This window comes from Piliocolobus tephrosceles, chromosome 15 (assembly GCF_002776525.5).
Source record: "Piliocolobus tephrosceles isolate RC106 chromosome 15, ASM277652v3, whole genome shotgun sequence".
NCBI classification, from domain to species: Eukaryota; Metazoa; Chordata; class Mammalia; order Primates; family Cercopithecidae; genus Piliocolobus; species Piliocolobus tephrosceles.
The window spans coordinates 29,364,377-29,388,805 of NC_045448.1; the positions used below are offsets into that span (position 1 = coordinate 29,364,377).

At 44.3% G+C, this 24,429-nt stretch overlaps 1 protein-coding gene across 1 annotated transcript in view; it reads right to left on the reverse strand.

Annotated features, from left to right (window-relative positions):
* Window positions 1-24,429, reverse strand: part of ALK (ALK receptor tyrosine kinase) — a 761,479-nt gene that overhangs the window by 198,887 nt on the left and 538,163 nt on the right. Inside the window, exon 5 of the mRNA XM_023217284.2 lies at window positions 427-554. Within this exon, the coding sequence (XP_023073052.1) occupies window positions 427-554 (128 nt within the window). The remainder of the gene's footprint in view (window positions 1-426; window positions 555-24,429) is intronic.

A 24,429-nucleotide genomic window follows, 5' to 3' on the forward strand; every position in this document is an offset into this window, starting at 1 on the left:
TTTTTTTTTTTTTTTTTTTTTTTTTTGAGATGGGGTCTCATTCTGTTGCCCAGGCTGGAGTGCAAAGGCGCAATCTTGGCTCACTGAAACCTCTGTCTCCTGGGTTGAAGCAATTCCCCTGCCTCAGCCTCCCAAGCAGTTGGGATTACAGGTGCACATCACACGCCCGGCTAATTTTTATATTTTTAGTAGAGACAGGGTTTTGCCATGTTGGCCAGGCTGGTCTTGAACTCCTGACCTCAAGTGATCCACCTGCCTCGGCCTCCCGAAGTGCTGGGATTACAGGTGTGAGCCACAGCACCCAGTCCACTCACTCTAGACTTTTCTTCATAAGTGTGTGCATTCCCAGCTAAACACGGTTGCAGGTTATTGACACATCTAACACAATAGGCTACCAAGGAGAGTGGGAAAGCCAGATTCAGATACCTTCACTGCAGTTCTTCAGGGCAAAGAAGTCCACTGCAGACAAGCTGCGGTTTCCACTGGAGACGTATTCCAGGGCCACTCGAAAGGGGTTGTCTGGGCGCCCGATTCTTCCCTGGAGCACTGTCCAACTGGTTGCATTGGAAAGCAGGGGAGAAAAGCATAGAGAAACAGTTATGAGAATTAGGCGTAACATGTGGACAGGGTCACGTCCTTGCAGGGACTTCAGGGCTCACATTCTTCATGGGCACCAAGAGATGGGACTCTAAGTGGCACTGAGGACGGTAACTCTGACAGCAACAATCAAATGCTTATTTTCTTTTAGTCCAGCGAACTTAGAGATCCAATTCGCAAACCCACTCTCACCACTGGCATTTCTTTTTCATATTCTGTTTAAGGCAAATTCAGCTCTTTGGACTATTTCAGTAGCTAGTATCACAAGAAAGAAAATATATACTTGAGAAAACCTGCCAGCAGACTCAAGGAAATGTCTTCAAAACATTTATCACTCTATTCACAATTATCACTAGAAAGAATGATTGGTTTTCAGAGTTTTATCTGATACAAAGTCTCGGAACCCTCAGGTTTGTTCTACAGTTACTTAACAGGGAAGCTAGTAAGAGCTATTTATTTACTGCAGGAAAATTAAAGTGCACCGAAGCATGTATTTTGGGGTAAAAGGTACCTAAGATTGACGTGGACTTTGTAAAAAGTGCAAACAGAAAAAGATGGAAGCAGGCAAAATGGTGAGCTTGGCACTCACCTATAATCAAGGATACTGACACTGTCAGAGAATAGACAACAAATTAAATGAACACTTTTACACCTTGCTCATGCTATTAACCTCTTGAAATAGGCTGCTGTCACTGATTGGACCATCGAATTTACTTTCCAACATTGATTCATAAATGTCTGCATGTGTGTGTGTGTGTGTGTGTGTGTGTGTGTGTGTGTGTGTGTGGATTTATTTACTTATTTTGAGTGGTTTGTGGGGAAAATAAAAATTACCTAGATTATTTCATATTTTCTTTCCTTAACAACAACTTTATTGAGGTATAATTCATGTATAATAAAATTACATGTACAAAAAGTGTCACTTTGGGAGGCCGAGGTGGGCGGATCACGAGGTCAAGAGATAGAGACCATCATGCCCAACATGGTGAAACTCCGTCTCTACTAAAAATACAAAAATTAGCTGGGTGTGGTGGCACGAACCTGTAGTCCCAGCTACTCGGGAGGCTGAGGCAGGAGAATCACTTGAACCAGGGAGGTGGAGGTTGCAGTGAGCAGAGATCGCCACTGCATTCCAGCCTGGTGATAGAGACTCTGTCTCAAAAAAAAAGTGTATGATTTGATGGTGGGGTTTGGCTTATTTATACATCTATGAAACATCACTATATTTCACTTTTTTTACCACTAGGTTGGGCTTTGGTATGGCAGTACAAGTGGTAAAGGAATAAGGGAAAAACTAGCTTTCCATTAAATTTTTTACAACATTTCCACCCCCTAAATATAGTGATGCTCACTGTAAAAAATAAAAAGCATTGAAAATCCAACAATTCAGAAAGGCTGATAATGGAAAGTAAAAGTCACCTAAAATACCATTGTCCAGCAATAACCATAGTCACCACCTAAGGGAATAACCTGTCAGTTTTTCTTTTTTTTTTTTTCTGTCTTGAGACAGTATCTTGCTCTATGGTCCAGGCAGGAGTGCAGTGGTGTGATCACAGCTCATTACAGGCTTGACCTCCCCAGGTTTAGTTAATCCTCCTACCTCAGCCTCCTGAGTAGCTGAGACTACAGCTGCGAGCCACCAAACCTGGCTAATTTTGGTATTTTTTTTGGAGAGACAGGGTCTCACTGTGTTACCCAGGCTGATCTCCAATTCCTGGGTTCAAGCCATCCACCTGCCTCAGCCTCCCAAAGTGCTGAAATTGCAGGTGTGAGCCACTGCATCAAGCCCAACCTGTCCATTTTAATGCATTTTAATTTTTCATGAATGAGACCATAGTACCATATACTCTGTGGTTGCACTAGGTCACTTGACGGTACGTCACAAGACGATATAGATTACATTATCATTTCAATGATTGCGTTTTTAATGATTTGTGCATTGCTTCTGATTTTTTTCTTTATCATGATTATGCTGAAGCTAACTCTGTGTACTTGTCTAAATATGGCCTAAGGACAAATTCCTAGAATCAGAGTCAAAGTGTGTACACATTTGGGCATATTGTCAATCCTCCCACAGTGAATCGGGGGCCCATTTCTGCATGTGCTTGCTAACACTAATTCCCACCAAATCTTTTCTGCCTTTGCTAACTTTTGATGAAGGCATTGCCTAAGACAATCCACCATCTCTTTCAGTGTGGTGCTCTTGGCTGGTAGCTTTATGTCTCTGGTGTCTGGCATGCAGTGGGTGTCTGCTGAATGAAGGACGTAGTCTTCTTCCCTCTCGCTGTTCTCTGTAGTTAATTCAGATCACTGAAGCCAATTCTTCAGCCATTTAATAAAAGTGTATTGAGTTTCCCCACAATAGATACTGTAGAAGGGATTATTGCTGCTGTAAAGTTTGTTCTCTGTTACTGTACCCAGCAGGATTTCCATCCACAATAAAACTGATGCAATTGAAGGAAAAGGAGGCCTTTTGGTTTAAATGAGGGACTGTCAAATAAAGCAATATTTGAAAAGAATATGTAAACAAGGGGTTCTTAAGGAGACAAACAAAAAGACAAAAAGAGCAGAATTTGTCTTGTTCTTCTGAAAAATAAAGGACCTATTTTTGAGGAAAGATGGTGGTGAAAGGCAGAAGTATTCATATTCTGCCAAAATCATAGCTCTCTGCTCTGAGGAATGATGGATTTTAATTCCAGGTACACAGTGGCCCTTGACAATGATTTCCATTTCTATATTGGCACTAGCCCTCTGGATAAATGTGTCAAGAGTTTTAGGAATTAGTTTCTGAGTTACCGATGCAATAACTTTTGTCTGAAATTCTCTGGCCTCCCATAGTTTACTGCTGCTTTAATAACTTCCAGAGCAGTTGCCAAACATGTATTTTATATCCAGGGAAGTTGGGACTAGAAAAGGGCAAGCTTATACCTAGGGTCAGATTTGTTTAAGAGACCACCAAAAACCCAGTGAAAAATAAATCTAAACTCTCTTCTTGGTCTGCCTCCATTTTCTTTGCTTACACCTGTGTGGTCACAGAATGAGCCTATTAGGGTCCTGCTTTTGTTCCTTCGGCTGGTGGCAACTCTACTTAGGCTTGCAGAAGGGAAGGTTATGTTCTGACCTAGAGCCTCCTGGAAACAAACGTGCAGCTGGTTCCATGTGTTGGGGATTTGTGACTGTCTTATCACTGGTGCTTCCATCAATCAATGTGACAGTGTGGGGTGTCCATCTGGACTTTAGGAAGCCAGAGGACTGTATGGACAGCTTGTCACAATCCATTATCTTCCCTGTGTCTCTCTGGAGCTCTCCAGTTCCAGTTCTGGCTCTGCCCCTCATTTGCCTGATGACTTTGAATAAGGCACTTCTCTCCAAAAATGACAGAAATGTTGGATGTTTTCTGATCAATTGTATTCTGTCTCCAATTTTGCATGAATTTTCTGAGAAAAACACTGACCACCCATTTTTGCAGAGTGCCTATATGATAATGAGTACGTTAGAGTCCATCAAAAAAGGCAGGAGGGTTGGCTTGTGAATATCAAGGTCCATTTCTGACCTACAGGCTAGAAGTGATATGTAGAAAGGCCACTGAACTGGGAGCTGAGTCCTGGATTCTGGTTGTGGATTTGCATGGGCTTGGGCAAGTCCCTGCACCTCTTTGGGTTTTAGTTTCCTCATCAGCAAAATGCAGGCATTGAATTAAAAGTTCCCTAAGGGCCTTTATTGATCTGATATCTATACTTCCTTAGCTGATTGCAGGAGTCCTAGCAACAAAACATTTTATGAAAGCCCTGAAAGCTCCAATTGACAAATAATATCCCACAGAGATGAGAGGAGAATGATTAATCACAGAATCACAGATTTATTTCTGCAAAGAGACTCAGTTTCACCCTCATTGGAGAAGTGAAGACTTGCTCAAGGTCACACATTGAGTAACCTGCAGACTTAAGATGAAAATAAAGCATATTATTGCTCCATGACTGCAAGCAAAAGAGACAATGCAACCTATGGATCAGTCGATACAATCAATTGCATTTCATTTCCCTAAAATCACAGAGATAGAGAAGAATATGTCTACTTAGCATTGCTGGAGGGATCATCAGTTTGGGTTTTCAGGATAGACCCACCAGCCAGATAGTGAAAAACACTGTCAGAAAAATCTCCCCCCAAATCATAAGAAGCCCTAACATGGAAACAAAAAGAATTTCTAAGGCTGCCATGGCTCCCTACCAGCTTAGCTCTACATGTTTAAAGAAAACTGTCTGGCACATCTGATACAAGGCAAGCCAATGATGAGATTGAAAGGTTGGCAGCTGTGACTCAAGAGGGCAAAGGCACTGAGTTATTTTAAGCCCAGAATGAAGGGACACTTTATGACAGCATGTGAGGACCATGAATGGCAGTTGACAAGACAGGGAACATGTCATACTTTGCTTCTGTGCAATATCCTGATGGGCATCATGTTGATATAGGGCTAGCTCACATAAGTGAGCCCTCAAACCCTACATCCCTTTCAAAGGAATGCCTTTCTGAGATGGGTTTAGCTGCTGCAGTGTAGCAAGGAAAAGGCCTAGATTCAGCTCTCAGCTCCACCATCCACCATCCTAAGCTACGACCTTAGGCAAAGGATTTAACTTCTCTGAGCTCCAGTTTTCCTATTTTTAAGATGGAGGTCATAATGCCTAACTTGCTGGATTGTTGTAAGGATTTGTGAGAAGGATGTATGCAAAGTAATAGCTCTTAGCACACAGTAGGAGTTCCATAAGTGGAGCTATTCCTATGGAAACCACTGCTTTCTCCATGGAATGACACTGGTCCTTGCAAATGTCGGCATCTCAATTCATGTATGAGAGTCAAAGAAGAAAGGAATATGGTAAAAGAGGGTGAGAAAGGTACTGCAATTTATGAATAGCAGCCATCACATTTGTTTAAATAAAGAAAAACTTGGTTAAATGCATCTTTATACGTTAAATACAACTCCAACAAGTTATGTTAGAACATTCCTACAACGAGATGTATTAGGATTTGACTATGATAGCAGATCACCCTTCCTCTCAGAATCCTCCAAAGGCTGCCACCTTACTTAGAGTAAGCTTCTTCTTTACCTTTGCATCTTCCTGTAGGACATGAAAAGATGCTTTGTGTCTGGTTCTTGGTTAGCATTTGTTGAGTCGCATTCCATTTCTCAGATATTTACTGGTGCACTGTTACACACTAGCTAAAGTATTGGATGCTCTAGGGATGCTAAGGGTCTAGGATTTAGCCTTGTTCTCAAGGAGCTTACAGACTGGTGAGAAAGAATAAACATATGTACCAAGATTTTTAGTGAATGGCAGCATAGAAGAGGCAAGTGAGAGGTGTAGGCACCATATGCTATTGAAGCAGAGGCCAAAGCGATGTCTCCAAATGGGAGGTCAGGATAGGAGTATCTTGAGGCTGGCTTGTGAAGAGGGGTCAGGAATTAGGAAAAGGACAATGCAGAGAGAGAGACTGGCATGAGCACATGAGCAGAGGCCACATAGACAGTACGTGTTTGGAGAAGAGGTGGTCCAGTCTTGCACTTGCCAATGTTTTCCATTGTCCTCTACAGGAAGGATGACTTCTGTGTCTCGCCTTCCTACCTCCTTAATGCCAGAATGGTAGATCATTCACCACATGTCTCCAATGCCTTATACATCATAGACACTCAAAAAATATTTGTTGATTGAGAGGACACATGAACATATTTCCGTTAAATCAGACAAGTTTCTGACACTCTTGGTCAAAATTTATATTGCAGCGGAGCTGAGTTAATCCAAACGTTCATGTCAATTCATGAACACTAGCTGTCATCTATTCACATGATAATGATACCTTCCCTGTTAGGAGAAACGCAAAGACTGGGGAACTTTGGCGGTTGCATTATTACTACATAGCTCATCACATAACTCTTGGCCTTCATTTGCCAAGAGCAAATCAGAAGGAACCAGAGAATTATGTAATTGAGACCTCGAGGATACCTGAGTTCTCAACTAGGATAGTTACCATCTGTTGCATAAATGTTCTCTCCAATGCAGGTCGGGCTTGGACCAAGTCAATGTGAATACTACATACAGCACCTTAATAATATGATCAACAAGAGTTAAAACTTATTAAAGTCCTACTATATGCACTGCTTATAGCTGAGTTTTAAATGCAGGTTGGCATGCCTCTACAATCTTTAGAATACCATTTTATTCTGTCATTTAAGCTCCCTGAGGTTAGAAACTATTTTTCCAAGGCTTTATTTCTATTTCTGGCTCTGATGAACATGGCTGGGGACCTGAAGCTACACGACGTGGCCATCCTCATGTCCTGTGCTGGTCGTGAGCACCAAGTCATTCAGGTGGTGACTGACCTCCTAGCTGGGATGGCCAAAGTCACGGGTGAGATCGACAATGACAAAAGCCACATAAATTAGATAACTAGCCAAGTCCCTGTCACATAGAACACAGTCACGTGATGACGATTATTATCAAGCATAACCCTGTCAAGACTCAGGCCACACTGCTGGCATTCCTCCACATGTGCCTTTGCTAAGAATCTCTCTTGACAAGTGTCTGGACAAGGTGTGAAGGTGTGAAGATTTGTTAGAAACAAAGAACTGAGCCTGTGGGAGTTTGTCTAGATCAATATAGAAAGAAAGGAAAAAAAAAAAAAAAACCAATTGAACCTCTCTCTCTAATCTTATCCTACAGGAAAAAAAAAAAAAAAAAAAACACATAACTTTCAAGTTTTCCTTAAAATATACTTTATAGTAATTCTGTAGCAAATATAAACCATTCAGCACAATTTTTTATTGTTTCCATTAAATCAGCCTGCATTTAAAGCATTTTTATGGGAGATAGCAGTGGAGAAATGCTAGATCAATGTAAATTTTAGTGTGAAGTCCTTTGTTGCTTATTAATTTTCTATAATAATAATTACACATGGCATGTGGCATGGAGTCTTTTATCCAAGTAGCCTTGGCTTTGTTATTCACTTGCCCTTCATATTTTCCCACAAGTTAGATGAATGTGCTCTGAAGAGGATCAGCTGTGATAGGAAGAGGTTTCAGGTTGAGTGGGGATCTGGCTCCCAATGGCCCAGGGTGGAGAAGAGCTGCTCTGAGGCTAAGGAGGGGCTCCAGGCTCTGTAGGAGGGGCCAAGGCAGGGAGGGGTTCCCTGGGGCTGCAGGTCTGCTTGTTGAGACCTTAGCATTGTCAGCTGTAAAGCAGTTTTCATTTCATCAGAGATGTTAAGTGGGTGACTGGGATCTGGAAAGTAGGCCAGCCTTCCTGAGGTAGAGGCATAGAAGATGTTCCAAACTGCATTTCCCTAATTATTTTCACATGTTTTGGAACAAAGACAACATAAATGGTCCTGAGCTCCTTTTCCTAGCCTCCTTTTTTTGGGGGGGGAAGGGGACAGGGGTGGAGCGTCACTCTGTCACCCAGGCTGAAGTGCAGTGGCACTATCTCGGCTCACTGCAACCTCTGCTCCTGGCTCAAGTGATTCTCATGTCTCAGCCTCCCAAGTAGCTGGGATTACAGGTATGTGCCATCATGCCCAGCTAATTTTTATATCTGTAGTTGAGATGGGGTTTCCCCATGTTGGCCAGGTTGGTCTTGAACTCCTGACCTCAGGTGACCCACCCACCTCGGCCTCCCAAAGTGCCTCCTTTGGGGTTACAGGCGTGAGCCACTGCACTCGGCCCTCCTAGCCTCTTTTGAGCTTCTTCTAACTTCCCCTTTTTTTCTCTCCTCCCTCATTCCCTCCCTCCCTCTCTCCCTCCTCTCTTTCTTGCTTCTATTCCTCCCTTCCTCCCTCCCTTTTCCTTTCCTTCTTTCAAGAGAAATATAATAATTAAGCCGCCAGACTTTTATTGGCTGTGTGACCTCAGGCCCCTGGACCTCCTGCTCTCATCACTTGAGTTCCACCCCCACTGGGAGTTTTATAGTCTCAATTCTGCCTTTTATTGGCTGTGTGACCTTAGGCCAGCTACCTAACCTAACCTCTCTGTGCCTGAATTTTGCAATTAAGAAGTGGGAATAATAATTGACTCATAAAGGGGTGTTGTGAAGATCACATGGGTTGAGATATGTGGGCATGTAGTTAGCACTCAATAAGCATTAGCAGATGCTGTTGTTATTATTATGCTAGTGTTTCTTTTCTCTCCTAAATCCAATGTGGCTGATGATCTTATAAGGTGAAATAAGAGATTGACTATGTGGTGGGATTTGGGGGTTTTGGAGAAGAGCCTCCCATCCCAGACATAAAGGTTTTCAGGGCTCCTTCCATTAAATATGAAAATCTTATTTAATTTTCCTAACAAATGCATGAAACATATCATCACCCCCATTTTATGAGAGAAAATTGGGGCTCAGAGAGCTGATACAGCTGGTTCATGTAGTAAGTGCTAGGAGGCAATGTGAACCCAAGACTATCTTCAAAACTCTGGCACTTCCTACTATAATGCACATAGGTTTAAATGTATACCAAATGCAAGTAACTCAATTTTTAGGAGAGCTTTTGGTGGGTCAGAGGTAGGTCGTGTTTGAAGAACAGCATACTAATAAAGGGTGCATCCTGCAGATATTTCGGCCCCTTTCAGTGTTGCCTCAGGCTACCCTATTCCTTTTCTACTCGACCTCTGCATCCTTAGAATCTGAATTGGAATATGCAGGCTTGTGGGGGGCTGATGTCCACCCTGGCCGTGGCTGAGCATTTTTCCTTCATTCTGTATACCAGGCCAGAAAGCAGGAGACGAAGAGTCTACCTCTACAGACTTAGCCTCCAAATCATTGCAATCGGGATGGGGAGGAGTAGACTGATCATAGCCACAGTTGTCAGAAAAACATAGTAGTAGAAGTGTTCTTAACTGGCCTCTGTGTGACCAATTTGCTTGCTGGATTAGCACAAGCTCTACATTTTACATGCCATGAAATACCCTGTGCACTCTGAATGTTCAAGGTTGCTGAGTGGTCAAGGTTACTGAGTGTTCAAGGTCACTGAATGTTGAATGTTACTGAGGTTCAATGTTCAAGGTTACTGAGTATTTAAGGTTACTGTGTTTAAGATCACTCAAAGTTCAAGGTTACTGAATGTTCAAGGTCACTGAATGCTCAAGGTCACTGAGTGTCCAAGGTCACTGAAAGTTCAAGGTCACTGAATGCCCAAGGTTACTGAGGGCTCAAGTTTATTCTTCAGTACCCCTAGACTCCCTACTCCAATCATTTGAGTTCCACACCCACTGAGAGTCAGTTATGCTTATTCTGTCAGATGCAGAACATGATACCCAAAAGTATGGCCCCTTGGCATGCTGAGTCCTTTGAAATGAAGGACATTGGAAGGGTCTCAGAAGCAAGTTCTCTCTGACCTTCTCCTCTCCTCCTGTCTCCCGCCCCTTTCTCCCTTGAAGTGAGTTGTAGAAACCAGAATTCCTCTTCCCCAAAATCAGTCATAGGAGCTAGCACCCCTCTCCCCTGGAGCAAGCCATAAAACTAGAATGGTTATTCTCTCCCTGTGGCCTTGAAGACCTTCATTCCACAGGGGTCCTGTTCCACACCCAGGAGGAAGAAATGCTAGACAGGGAGGCCAAGGAGAATCTGAACCCACAGGCTTGCTAGGTTTCCCCCTAAGTCTGTCACCACTGGATCATCCCCTTTCTGTCCCATCCCCTTCTGCAATGGCTTCATCAAACCAAACAAAGACATCGGGTCTTCATTTCTGAAGGTTCCCAAGTAACGTAAAATTTTGATTAAACCAATTTGTTTTGCTTTCCTCTTGCTTTCCTGTCTTTTGTCCTAGGAGTGTCCAGAGTGACCTTTGTGATGGGTAAGGAAGAGTGATACACCTTTCCGCCCTTACAGTTTCTAAAACTGTTTATGCCAGCTGTACTCATTAAGTGGATGAAATACGCAGGACAACATTTGAATGCTTTGGAAAGACTGGTAGCTGGTGAGTCATTATAAATAATTACTGTTGAATTAGGTGTGAATGGGGCAACAGAAAGATCAGGAAACAAATCTTAAAAATCCGGAAAGCCTCCAGAGAGCCTTCAGATTACTTCACAAGTTTTAAAATTATTTCCATTTTAAAGAAACGGAGACTGAACATCATGGATGAGGTGTTATGAATGTGATTTATGAGAAAGACAATGAGGAACTCTAATCAACGGACCACACCACACTAATTTGGCGCTACATCAAGCATTGGTGAATTAGCATGCATTTAGAAGTTGCAAATTAAAAGAAAACATTTAAGGATCTAAGTTGATTCCCAAACAATTGGTCCCAGTAGTATTATCTAAGAGGGATTCTTCTTTGCTCTGGTTTGTATAAAAAATACATAGAAGATGCATCAGTAGTTTTTTCTTCTTTTTAAAGGAAAAAACACTGATTATCCAGACCAAAAAAAAAAAAAAAAAAAAATCGAGCGAGAGAAAACTTCTAATCACGAGTAGTGACCCTGAGAATCCTGAATTTCCTCTTTCTGTTTCTCTGAATTTTGGATTAGGTCCCATGCAAGCCACCTCCTCCTCCAGCATCTGCTGAGCATCCCTCACCAGGGAGCTGTGGGGAGGGACCCAGCTGAATTCTGGGTAGGGGAAGTGAGAGGAGAGAGAGTGTGGATGGTGCCGGCATTCCAGGAATCACTTAGAGTTAGAGAAGAGACCACAGGAGGGGATCCCAGTGGGGTTTTTCCACTCCACATACTTGCCAGACAATCTTTCTGGCAGGGTGGGTGGTGGATTTTCTGTGATTAGAGTCCCAGGTGATCATTTTGCCTTTCTAACTCTTTCTGTAAGGAGATGTGGGCACATCACCCACCAGCAGCCAGTGGGAATCTGGAATTTGGTTTCCTAACTCTCTCTTCCTTCCAATAACTTTTTAGCACCATCTGTTCTTTTCAAATACAATCTTTTCTTTCAAGCCAAGTCAATGCAGTAGGTTTTTTTTTTCTTTCAGTACATCATCCCCGTGGAGCAGGATAAAGACAACATTGAAACTGAAATGTGGCCGTTTCTGTGGGATCCCTCCTTCAGTCCAGTCTGCCTCCAGCTTGAGGCCTGAGTCTTGAGCAGGGCTGGAGTTGGGGCATTCATCCAGGGCCCCCACTTCAGAGCTCCAGGATTTCCCAGTCCTAGAAGCATCCTCCCTGCCCATGCTCAAATGATTCCAGCAGCCCATCTTGTTCCCTAGAGAGGCAGCCTAAATACCACTTAATGCCTTCATGTATTGATTGGTTCAAATGCGAATGTAAACCTCCGAGCCAAGCAAAATGCTGACACCCAAGCCCAGAGGCTCCATTTCAGCCATAAATCTCTGGCCAAGTCAAGCCAGTGTGCTGAAACTTTATACAGTAGGGTGAAACTTGCCATAAACTGTGGTCCTGTAAGCAAATTCTGGGGCTGGGATAAGTGGTCAGCCAGAAAAGGCTGGAGGGGCCTGGTGAGGTGGGGTAAGAATAGCTCACAGACTTGTACCTGCTGGAGAGGATCCCCCACCCACACCTTGCTATGCCCTGCCCCTTCACTGGGGTGGTCATGGTTGGGACTCAGAATATGACCCAAGGTATGACACCTTAGCATGATGGGGACTTTAAACTAAAGGACATTGGAGGGGCTTCAGAAGCAAGTTCTCTCTGATCATCTCCTGCCTTTCTATTCCCTGCTCCCCTTTCTCCCTCAAGGCAAGTCATAGAAATGAGAATTGTGGCTGTAACCTTCCCCCTGCCTTTCTATGTAGAGCTGTCCATAAATGAATTCTCCAAACTATCTTATTGGATAGCAGGTCTTAAGACCCTAGTTCCAGAGGGTCCTGCCCTGTACCAGGGAAGAGTGAGGAAGGAGTGCTACACAAGAGACCAAGAAGAATCCAACAGCCAGGCCTTTCTGGGTTCCCCCTCAGTCTATTAGCCTTAGCTCATACCCTTTTGCCCAATCATATTTCTACACAGCTATCTGTTCTTCATTGAACCTAAGCATAAAAACAGAAAATTTCCCCTGAGTCTTTGGGTTTTCCTTTCTGAAGGCTCCTATGTCATGGAGAACTTTGATTAAATACGTTTGTTTTGCTTTTTCTCTTGTTAACCTGTCTTTTGTTATAGGTGTGTTGGCTGTGGTTGTTGCGATGAGTGAGGAGAGGGATCACACTTTTCCATCTCCACACTAGGAATGGGAAGGTAATTGTCAGAAGCTTTGATGGATGGTGCTCTGAGCCCTCTTGGTACACAAAAGGCTCACAAGCTCTCCCATGCTGCTTATACTTCATGGGGGCAAGTATCCTGGATAATAATGTTGTTGCAGGCTTGATAGATGTTAAGACTGGTCTGAATCTTGGAAATCACTGTGTCTAATCCTCTAATGTGGCAGAGAAGAACTGAGACCCAAGGACATATCCACCTTCAGCCAGAGGAGGGGTCCATTCTACACCCTGTGTCAGGAATAATCTCTTTAAAACTCAAACATTCCCTATTTAATAAATGGTGCTGGGAAAATTGGCTAGCCATAAGTAGAAAGCTGAAACTGGATCCTTTCCTTACTCCTTATACAAAGATTAATTCAAGATGGATTAGAGACTTAAATGTTAGACCTAATACCATAAAAACCCTAGAAGAAAATCTAGGTAGTACCATTCAGGACATAGGCATGGGCAAGGACTTCATGTCTAAAACACCAAAAGCAATGGCAGCAAAAGCCAAAATTGACATATGGGATCTAATTAAACTAAAGAGCTTCTGCACAGCAAAAGAAACTATCATCAGAGTGAACAGGCAACCTACAGAATGGGAGAAAATTTTTGCAATCTACTCATCTGACAAAGGGCTAATTTCCAGAATCTACAAAGAACTCAAACAAATATACAAGAAAAAAACAAACAACCCCATCAAAAAGTGGGGAAAGGATATGAACAGACATTTCTCAAAAGAAGACATTCATACAGCCAACAGACACATGAAAAAATGCTCATCATCACTGGCCATCAGAGAAATGCAAATCAAAACCACAATGAGATACCATCTCACACCAGTTAAAATGGCAATCATTAAAAAATCAGGAAACAACAGGTGTTGGAGAGGATGTGGAGAAATAGGAACACTTTTACACTGTTGGTGGGATTGTAAACTAGTTCAACCATTATGGAAAACAGTATGGCGATTCCTCAAGGACCTAGAACTAGATGTACCATATGACCCAGCCATCCCACTACTGGGTATATACCCAAAGGATTATAAATTATGCTACTACAAAGACACATGCACACGTATGTTTATTGCGGCACTATTCACAATAGCAAAGACTTGGAATCAACCCAAATGTCCATCAGTGACAGACTGGATTAAGAAAATGTGGCACATATACACCATGGAATACTATGCAGCCATAAAAAAGGATGAGTTTGCGTCCTTTGTAGGGACATGGATGCAGCTGGAAACCATCATTCTTAGCAAGCTATCACAAGAACAGAAAACCAAACACCGCATGTTCTCACTCATAGGTGGGAACTGAACAATGAGTTCACTTGGACTCGGGAAGGGGAACATCACACACTGGGGCCTATCATGGGGAGGGGGGAGGGGGGAGGGATTGCATTGGGGAGTTATACCTGATATAAATGATGAATTGATGGGTGCTGACGAGTTGATGGGTGCAGCACACCAACATGGCACAAGTATACATATGTAACAAACCTGCACGTTATGCACACGTACCCTAGAACTTAAAGTATAATTAAAAAAAAAAAAAACAAAACTCAAACATGGCTGGGTGCGGTGGCTCATGCCTGTAATCCCAGCACTTTAGTAGGCCGAGGTGGGTGGATCACGAGGTCAGGAGTTCGAGACCAGTCTGACCAACATGGTGAAGCACCATCTCTACTAAAAATACAAAAATCAGCCTGGCATGGTGGCACGCGCCTGTAATCACAGCTACTCAGGAGGCTGAGGCAGGAGAACCACTTGAACCCAGGAGGCTGAGGTTACAGTGAGCTGAGATTGTGTTGGCCTGGTGACAGAGCCAGACCCCATCTCAAAAACAAAACAAAACAAAAACCCTCGAACATGACCACAGTTCTCCAATGGCCTCAGGACCTGCCTCTGGCTCCCTGCACATACCAGGGCTCCTTCATCCTCCACATATTACTCATGATGTTCCCTGTACCCAGAGACCATTTGCTACTATTTTTTTTTTTTTTTTGCTACTTGGCTACTCCTCATTGATCAAGGCTCATCTTGGTGTTTTTCAGAAATATACCTCCCAGGTTGGACGAGGCAACTGGTATAGGGGACAAGGGTAAGGAGTGCCAAACCCTGTCTGAGAAGTTTTTTGAAAAGCTTTTTGGAGAAGGTGGCACATGCTACTATCGGCTGGCTTCCTTTGGTCCTAGTAGGGTGGGCAGCAAAGCCAGTATCATTGTTTGAATTGTGACTCACTCAAAAAGATACGTTTAAGTCTTAACCCCCCGAGCCTCAGAATGTGACTTTATGTGATAACAGGATCTTTATAAAGGTAATCAAGTTAAAATTAGATCATTAGGGTGGGCACTCATCCAATATGACTATATTCTTATAAAGAAGAGGGGAATTTGGACACACAGACAGATACACACACAGGGAGAACGCCATGTGAATATGAAGGCAGGGATTGGGGTGATGTATACTGAGGAATGCCAAAGATTGCCAGAAAACCACTAGAAGCACAGTGGCATGGAAGAGATTCTTCCTCACAGGCCTCAAAGGAACCAACCCTGCTGACACCTTGATCTTGGACTTCTAGCCTCCAGAACTGTGAGACAATGAAGTTCTGTTATTTAAGCCACCACTTTCTGGTACTCTGTTATGGCAGTCTTTGCAAACTAATACAGGTCGATCATTCAAAACCATCCCCACTAACTGGAGAAACAAACTTTAAAAATACTTTTGCAGATTGGGGATGAATGGTATTGTTTTTCTGTGTGATGACCAGCCTGGTGGACAGACAGCCCACAGGCTGCTGAGAAAACAACTCATTTCTTACAAAGCAGCCCAATTTTCCTTGTGGCCAGAAATTGCACAGAACATTTTTTTACACATTTACCTCTGCCTCCCAGATGAATAATATCACCATACCCTTCAGGGAGGCCCCTCTGTAGAATGATACTAGGAAGTGCTTGCTAATAATGCAGGAATCAAGGGCCCATTAGATTTGCCCAGGGTCATGCTCACATCTTTAAGCCATGCTTGAAGAAACTAATGGAATTTGGAATTCAGAATTGAGGCCTCTACCGTGTCAGCCATATGGGAGCTTTCCAGAACATAGCAAACAGAACTGCTTGAGAGGCCCTGAGATTGTACTAATGATATGTTCACTTGGGAGTCAATTTCTGGGCTGGGACTGCCACTGCCAATTTTCATGACTTTCGAGGGTCAGCTCAAAATTGTGACCTGGAACTTTTAAGGGATGCTGAGCCTGCATGAGAAGCAGGGGCACGTGGAAGAGCCAGAAAGATGGGGGCCAGGCGCTGGAGGGCGCAGGAATCTCTGGGCACAGGCCAGCGTTTATTCCCATTGGCTCATTTCTCTCGGACTTTGAATCAATACAATAAGAAAGCCCCAAACCCTCAGGATCATTTGACATAGTCCCTGGCCTATACACTGGAAGCTGTCATTTTCCGGAAAGCACAGGCTCCTAGTTTTTGGCTGGTTTAGTCCTTATGTGATATATTTAATTGATAAGGACTTGGCCATCTCCAAAACAGGAATAGCCCACTTCCTTTACCTGTCTCCCAAGAGATATATGCAAAGTGTCTTAATACAGAGCTTCCTGGATACCCACTGTTTTATAAGTGTCACTATAGCCACTGGTGAGCTTGCAATGCAGTTTTCTTAAAAACAAACCAAGCAGAAACCTCCAAAGAGTCCATAAAAACTGGCTCCTGGGGATGAGGCTGTAAAACCCATGTCTTCACCCAGGCCTTTTTGTGATAGGTCACAGAAGCTGGCGTCTGTTCAGTTGCTTGGCATGTTTCTCAGGGAGCTGGGCAGGAGAGGAGGAGCCCCCTCCTCCTTCCCAGTTCCCAGCATCCTCAGAGGTCAGAGGACTCTGGAATAGACCATGACAAAGGCTGCAAAGATGGAATCTGGCATGTGAGCTCCCACCTTCTGTGAATTCTGTGGGTGGTTGCAAAGTTCTGCTGACAGCTCAGAGCAGGTGCAGAGACACCATTCAAAACGGCCCCGAGTCTCTGATTCAAAGGGCTTGTGGCCTCTGCCCCAAGACAGGTAATGGACACTCAGGCTCTTCATGGCTACAGGGTGGGGCTTGTGTGGCAGGAGCGGCTGCAGGGGTATCTGAAAGTGGTCGAGACTGTGGTCTGCAAGAGTCTCTGGCTTTGGAAACCTGCCAATGATGTCATCCAAGTAGTGAAGGTGGTGCCTGTTACATTGATATTAGATAATAGTTACACTAGTGCCTGCCATCCTTGGGCACTAACTCTGCGTCAGATGCTAGGCAGGAATTCTTCACAGTTATCTCATTTAATCTCTTAGGAGCTCTAAGAGGAATTGTTCCCATTGCACAGATTAAAAAAAAAAAAAAAAAAAAAAACAGATTCTAGCAAGTGAATTATCTTGTTCTAGGTTTGGTAAATAACAGAGATGAGATTCCAACCTAGATCTGTCAAATTCCGAGTCCACAGCAGGGTGAGTCCTTGGGACAGCCAGAGGACCCTCAACTCAGCACACTCTTTACCATCTAAGAGGGCTCCGTGTTTCCACACATACACCCCACTGCCAACTCATCTGATTCTTACAGCCATCCTGGGCAAAAGTCACGAGGGTGCCCGTGTCCCCTTTGTCGCACAGCCAGGCAATGTGGAATGAGGGTTACAGGGCATGCTCAGAAGATTAGCTAGGGTGTGCCTGAGCTTGGCCTTGGGATTTCCAGGCTGGCACTCTCTTATCCACCCCTTGAAGACTCCTGCAAGCGGGAAGTGCCTCAGAGCATGGGGCTTGGCCACCATGGTGTCTGCCTGGTGTGTGTACCTGTGGAGCCTGACCAGTGATGTCTCTCCTGTTTATGAAGCTTTCCTTTGGTAGGGGCATGAGAAGGGCTTATATGTGTGGAGGAGCCTGGGACAAACCAGACCTGGGACTCTCCTTCTTCCTTGCATTTTCACATGGGTGAAAATGAACATTGGTTCTTGTGGACAGGGATAATGCAAGACTCTTCCCATTTTACAGATGAGAAAACAGGCATGGAAAGCGGAAGGAAGTAGAAGCCCATTTTTTCGACAGGAAAAGACACAGGCACTACGATCCCAGAGCGAGCGTCTGGTGCTGATCCTCATGGCGTCTTACAAACTGAGTTAGGATAACTGGGACCTTGAATCCTCTTCCATGACGACTTGGCTCCGTGTATGTTTGTGGGCATGTGCTCGGTGATGGGCCAGGGGCGGAGCCCCATGTTGAGTTAAATCATATGCCACTGAGTCTTTTGGTGTCAGTACATCATCTCATTTCAAAGATTTTTTTTCATTCACTTTCCTGTATTATAAAAATATTCTGAGCATGCACATGTCTGATATTAAATATTAGTAAAATTCAATATCTTATTTTAAAATTAGTGATAAATATAAGAAGCCATGTTAATAGTACCCCAGTTAATCATGTTGCATATACTGGGGTGACAGCACTCTGTTTTTGGACACAATAGCCTAGCCCATTGCTGTATTGGGAGATCCACGCTCTTGAGTGACAAAGACCCTTCTCACTTTGGTCCAACCCATTAACAGCCTCCAGTGCAGACTTCCCTTATGTTACTGTGCAAGGCTGCTGACCGGGGGCCCAGCGGACCCTCCTTACCAAGGCTGGTGCTGACCGAGGGCCCGGCGGACCCTCCTTACCAGGGCTGGTGCTGACCGAGGGCCCGGCGGACCCTCCTTACCAAGACTGGTGCTGACTGAGGGCCCGGCGGACCCTCCTTACCAAGGCTGGTGCTGACCGAGGGCCCAGCAGACCCTCCTTACCAAGGCTGGGGAGTCTCATTCCCTCTTGGCTGCCACCACCCAAGAACAAGACTAGATTTTCTTTGTCTCCCTTGCCTCTTTTATGAAGTCCCCTTTTCCCAACCTGAGTGCTGCCTCTCATTCAGCCTACTATCTCCCAATGAAAGCAGATGTTGGCTGGGTGTGGTGGCTCACGCCTGTGGTCCTGGTACCTTGGGAGGCCGAGATGAGCGGATCACCTGAGGTTAGGAGTTCGAGACCAGCCGGACCAACATGGAAAAACCCTGTCTCTACTAAAAATGCAAAGATTAGTCAGGTCTGGTGGCGCATGCCTGTAGTCCCAGCTACTCGGGAGGCTGAGGCAGGAAAATCGCTTGAACCTGGGAGGCGGAGGTTGTGGGGAGGCAGAGGTTGTGGTGAGCTGAGGTTGCACCATGGCACTCCAGCCTGGGCAACAAAAGTGAGACTCCATCTCAGAAAAAAAAAAAAAGCTGATCTTTTTGGCCCACAATTAACCCTTCTTTCAGCACTTGGTGGCTCTGGATACAGAGGTACGCATGTATCCCTTACAAATTGTCATCATCAGATACAAAGCACTAAATGGCATCTTGGAGGTGGCTCCTTTAGCTACTCCCACCCTCAGCTCCTGTCTCAGCCCCCTTCACTACACCTGATCAAGTTGGGTCTTTGAGGAGCAGGGTAACAGCTGCTCTTCTCTCCTCTCCTGACATGGCCACCCTTTGCAGGCTGTGGCTGATCCTGTGTCCTCTTTCTGTCCTTGGTGGAGGTGGTGGTGAGGGTCTCTTTCCAATACTCCACAACCCCCTCAGGTAGTATCTGCTTTTACTTTCCCAAAAGCATCACAGGACTCTTGAGAGCTCAGCTGAAGGATCTCTATCTGCCTTGACCCTCCCAGCCAACCCCCTGTATCATATTCCTTTAAGCAATTTCCCATGGAAGGATTCCCAGTATATGCATTTGCCTGTTCATAGAATTGTACAGCTTTCAAAACAAGCCTGAGTGAGCATATACATCCTAACACATCTGGTTCTTGCTTCCAGTTGGGGAGTGGAAGAACAGAGGTGGGTGGGGGTATGATCCCTGAACTCTCAACTCCTTGAGAGAGGAGACTCCCTTCCCCCAAACCCCAAGGCTCCTTGGGACAGCCCATCAGACCTAGTACCTTCAGACCAGGTCCATGTCTAGCGCTTCCCACGCAGGCCTCCATAAGGAGGTGACATGGGTTGGGTATTCAGATTGGCCGTCTCATGGGCCACAGTGTGAAAATAATTGAAGTCTTTTAACAGAGGTGTCTAAGAGAGCGATTAAAAGGGAATTGCAATTATCGAGCCCAGAGGTAAAATTTCAGAACTGGCCTATAAATCCTGGTCTGACACGAAATTTAAAACTCCCCAATGGTCTTCAATGGCATATTAAAAGGATTTTAATACTAAGAAGTAGAAATAATGAATGATAATCAGGGTATTGTTTCTGGGAGCAGGGGCAGCTCTGAGGGCTGGGCTGGCGGGAACCGCGGGTTAGAGTTGGGCTGTGTTTTACATCCCTCCCTTCACAAGAGATCAGTGGAGGAAGGGAAGGCAGACTTGGCAGCGAGTGTTGAGTGAAAGGCTGGCAGAGCCATTCCCAGGTGAACTCCAGCCCAAGCTCTGCTGAAAGCCAGAGGCATGAACAGCCTGTGCCTGTTACACAGCTGCTCTGGGTCAGACTGTGTTGGGGGCCAGGGACTGGCTAAGGGCTGGGAGTTTATGGGCTGTGGAACCTCTGGCCTCCCATGAGCCTCACAGAACAACTTCCCCACAGGCCTGTGCCTACTCGGCGTCTGGTCCAGCATGAGCAGATGCTCGTGCATAGAGACACAGCATGGTCCAGAGGAAGAATACCCGAGTGATGGTCTGGAGATCCTGACTCAAGAGCCAGACTCTTCACTGGCTGGCTGTGGGCGAGTCACTCCACTTCTTTCCTTGTGGTTCCTTTATTTTATTAACTCTTTCACAGGACTGTCGGAAGGATTAAATAGTAGAATGAATAGAAGAGTGCTTTGAAGATACACCGTATAATAGGTTTCCATTGTACTGGTTTCTAGTGCCCATTTTGATATGGTCATTCTTTTCTGGATTTAAGTCTCTTCCCTTCAAATCTGATGACCAGAATAGAGCTAGATGACTCTTGAAGCTTTGTTCAGCTACAGAATTCTAGGACAACGGTGGTACCTTGTACTGGTCTGGCAGGTGCACGGAATCCTAGGGCCAGTTCTCCCTGAGGTCTGGGCTGTGCATCTGCAGCCTCTTGGAGAGTTCTCTCTCCAAGCAGCTCCAGCTCACCATCACTTTCTGTTCACATGTGATCACTGCAAATCCCTCCTCCTCCCCACCCCCTCTTCCTTACTCCCAATTCTTTTCCCCCAAATGATTACTAAACCAGATCTCCTAGATTCTGAAGGTTGTGGCTCAAAGCGGCTAGTTGTTTTGAACCTGAGTGTGGGGGCATGGTGCTTTCTGCAGCAAATTTTAACTACTTCGTTGCCAGAATTTAGTGTGTCATCTGTGAAGCTGGCTTTGCTCCTGAGCTTTGAAGCATCAGCAGACCAGGCCTCTCATGAAATGAGATGATGACCACACAGCTTCTACCACCATGCCTAGAATGTGGTAGGTGCTGAACAAATGTTAAATTCTGTTTCTGCCACCCTCTCAGTCACGCATCAAAAACACAGAAAAGCCAAAGGCCAAAGCAGAATCCTTTGACATTTTTATCCGAGATGCCTTCCAGATGGGCAAGACTTACTCACTATACCTCTTTGGATAAAAGTGTTCAATCTGCCACAGATTCAGCTACCAGAATATCGGGAAAGCATTGTCCAGTGGGTTGCCTAAATCAAGTTATTCTGTGTCTGTTCCATTCCTTTACCCTACTACGCTCATGACCCTCCTGAAGAGGGTCTTTTCAAAGGACTTATTCTAAGTGAGCCTGTGTTGACTCATGGAATTACCATATTCTCCTCTAAAGGTTCCAAATCACTTCTTCAGCAACTGTTTAGAATATTACTGGGGTTAATGTTTTTAAATTAAAACAATTTGGGGAGGGGGCCTGCATGCTGGCTCACACCTATAATCCCAGCACTTTGAGAGGCCAAGTCAGGAGGATCGTTTGAACCCAGGAGTTTGACACCAACTTGGGCAACAGTGAGACAGGTCTCTATAAAAACAAACAAACAAACAAAAACAAGAAAGGAAGCAAGGAAGGAAGGAAGGAAATTAGCCAGGCATGGTGGTATATGCTTGTAATACGAGCTACTGGGGAGGTTGAGGTAGGAGGATCATTTGAGGCAGGGAAGTTGAGACTGCAGTGAGCAATGATCGTGCCACTGTACCCCAGACTGGGTGACACAGAGAGACCCTGTCTCAAAAAAACATTTTCTTTTATTGACTCCTGAAGTAAACACAATCTTAAAAATACAGCACTGACATCCTTGCATTTAAATCTAAAAATAAAATTGTCTATAAAAGGAGCTCTAGGCCAGGCATGGTAGCTCACGCCTGTAATCCCAGCACTTTGGGAGGCCGAGGTGGGTGGATCGTCTGAGGTCAAGAGTTCGAGACCAGCCTGGCCAACATGGTGAAACCCCATTTCTACTAAAAATACAAAAATTAGCCAGGCATGGTGGCACATGTCTGAAATCCCAGGTACTCAGGAGGCGGAGGTAGGAGAATCGCTTGAACCCAGGAGGTGGAGGTTGCAGTGAGCCCAGATCATGCCACTGAACTCCAGCCTGGGTGACACACAGAGCAAGACTTCGTCTCAGAAAAAAAAAAGGAGCTCTAATCATACTTGCCTAGTTTCCTCTTAAATAAATAATATATAAATATTTACTCAAACAGAATACCTTACAGTGCATGCTGAGTTGATATACAGAATGACTTTAAACAACAATTAACAAGGCCATCCAGCATGTGGATAACCTGTTACATCAATGTGTAGCAACTGTTCTAGAGGTAGGGCAAAGTAAGAATAAGACAAGAATTCTACCTTCAAGGAATCTTTAGTGGTAAAAAGTGCAGAGTAGTATAAAGTAAAAAGCAAATAAGCCCAAGGCGTCTATAAGCAATTTCCTTGAATTCAACAAACATTTATTGAGTACAGTATGTGCCAGGCATTGTGGTAAGTACTGGACAGAGATGATGAGACAGTCTCTGCCCTGGAGGGGCAAAACTCTTGTATTCAAGAGTTTTCATACTAAGACTGTCTTGTATTCAAGAGTTTTCATACTAAGACTGAATGCTGAGAAAATTCAAAGAAAGAGAGAGGCCAGTGCAGCATGGGACAGGATGAATGAATTAACTGGGGAAAGAGAAAACTGAAGAAAGACATTCCAGGTAGGTATCATGCCATGAGGAAAAGCAGCACTCAAGTCTTCCCATCCAGTCCCAAGGAGAAGGGCTGAGAATTTCTTGTAGGGGATGAATATGGGGTTCCATTACCTGATTGCTGTAGACTTTTAAAGCTCAAATGCCCTAGACAGAGACAATGATAAAAATGTTGAGAGAAAAGTAGTTCAAGTTTAAAAGAAATAGATAATGCTACAGGTCAGGGAAGCCATTTCAAAATAAGACTCCCTTTTTGACAATGTCTCTTTAAATGATGTAACTCTGGGGACTTTTCCTCGCTAAGCATCTGCCACCCTACACAATAATTAGCCAGCTACACATTTTCTTTGTTGTTCATTAAAGATTAATGAGAGGCAGAGCTTAAGGCCTAGTTAGATGAAGAAACCCTGAAGGGGTCATTTGAACCTTTCATATCTGTTCCTTTCGAAACTCTGATGAGCAGGTTTTCAATACAACAGCAGCCGTCTGTCTTCTAACTTACAATATGTCTTTGGTGGAAACTCAGACATTTCTGGCATGTTGTCTTCCACCATCAGCTAAAAAACACATGCATGAAAGGAGGCAGAACAGCTGTTTGGAGCTCTGCAGTGGGTGGAACATGTTTCATGCTGGGGTGATGGGCATTTTCAGCAAAGCGTATCTCCCCACTTTGTGCTGAGTTTCTACGGCACCGTCAAAGAGAAATGCCAGGTATCAAGGTACCACTGTGCAAACACAGCAAGGTCTGGCCAATTTGGAAGCTAGCCCTCCTTTACCTATTTATTTTGTTCTAACTGTTGGAGTTTTTCTCATTCTCCACTCGGCAGACAGCCACCACACTGGGAGAGGCAGAGAGGTGATAAAGAGAGGGTTTACTTAACAAAAGGGATAAAAGGAAAACTAATGGAAATTTAAATACTTCTAGTTAAAAATAGACAGCTGAAATAATGAAGATAGGAATGATAGAAGACCCTGGAATAATTAATGCCCTTCTGGTACTTAGCAGGCCTTGGCCCTTTAAGATTAGCTCACATGAATGAATTCAGGCTGGTTTAGATCTTTCTACTCAGAATGATGCCTGGGTTGGTCCACTTTCTGCTCTTTTTCCTCTTTCATTTTCTGAGTCTGTATTTGGCACCTTTTAGCATCTTGTACAAGGCTGTGTACCCAGAGGAGCTCAAAGGCCATTAATAGATGATGTTGTTGATGCCAATAATCAGAGCTAGGAGCTGTGATTGTATTATAAGCAAAGCATTTGAATTAATTGCAGAGCCAACAAGGCCCAGAGTGACATTTCTCCATCCCTATCACTGATGAGCATGACCTTGGGACAAGTCAACACCTATTGTTCCCCCAGGATGGAATGCAGGGAAGTCTGGGGCGGCCTCTACAGCAAAGGCTGAAGGAATGCATCATTCCACCAAATCAGCCTCCCTGGGTCATCTCTAGTCCTCCCTAGGAACTCTGAT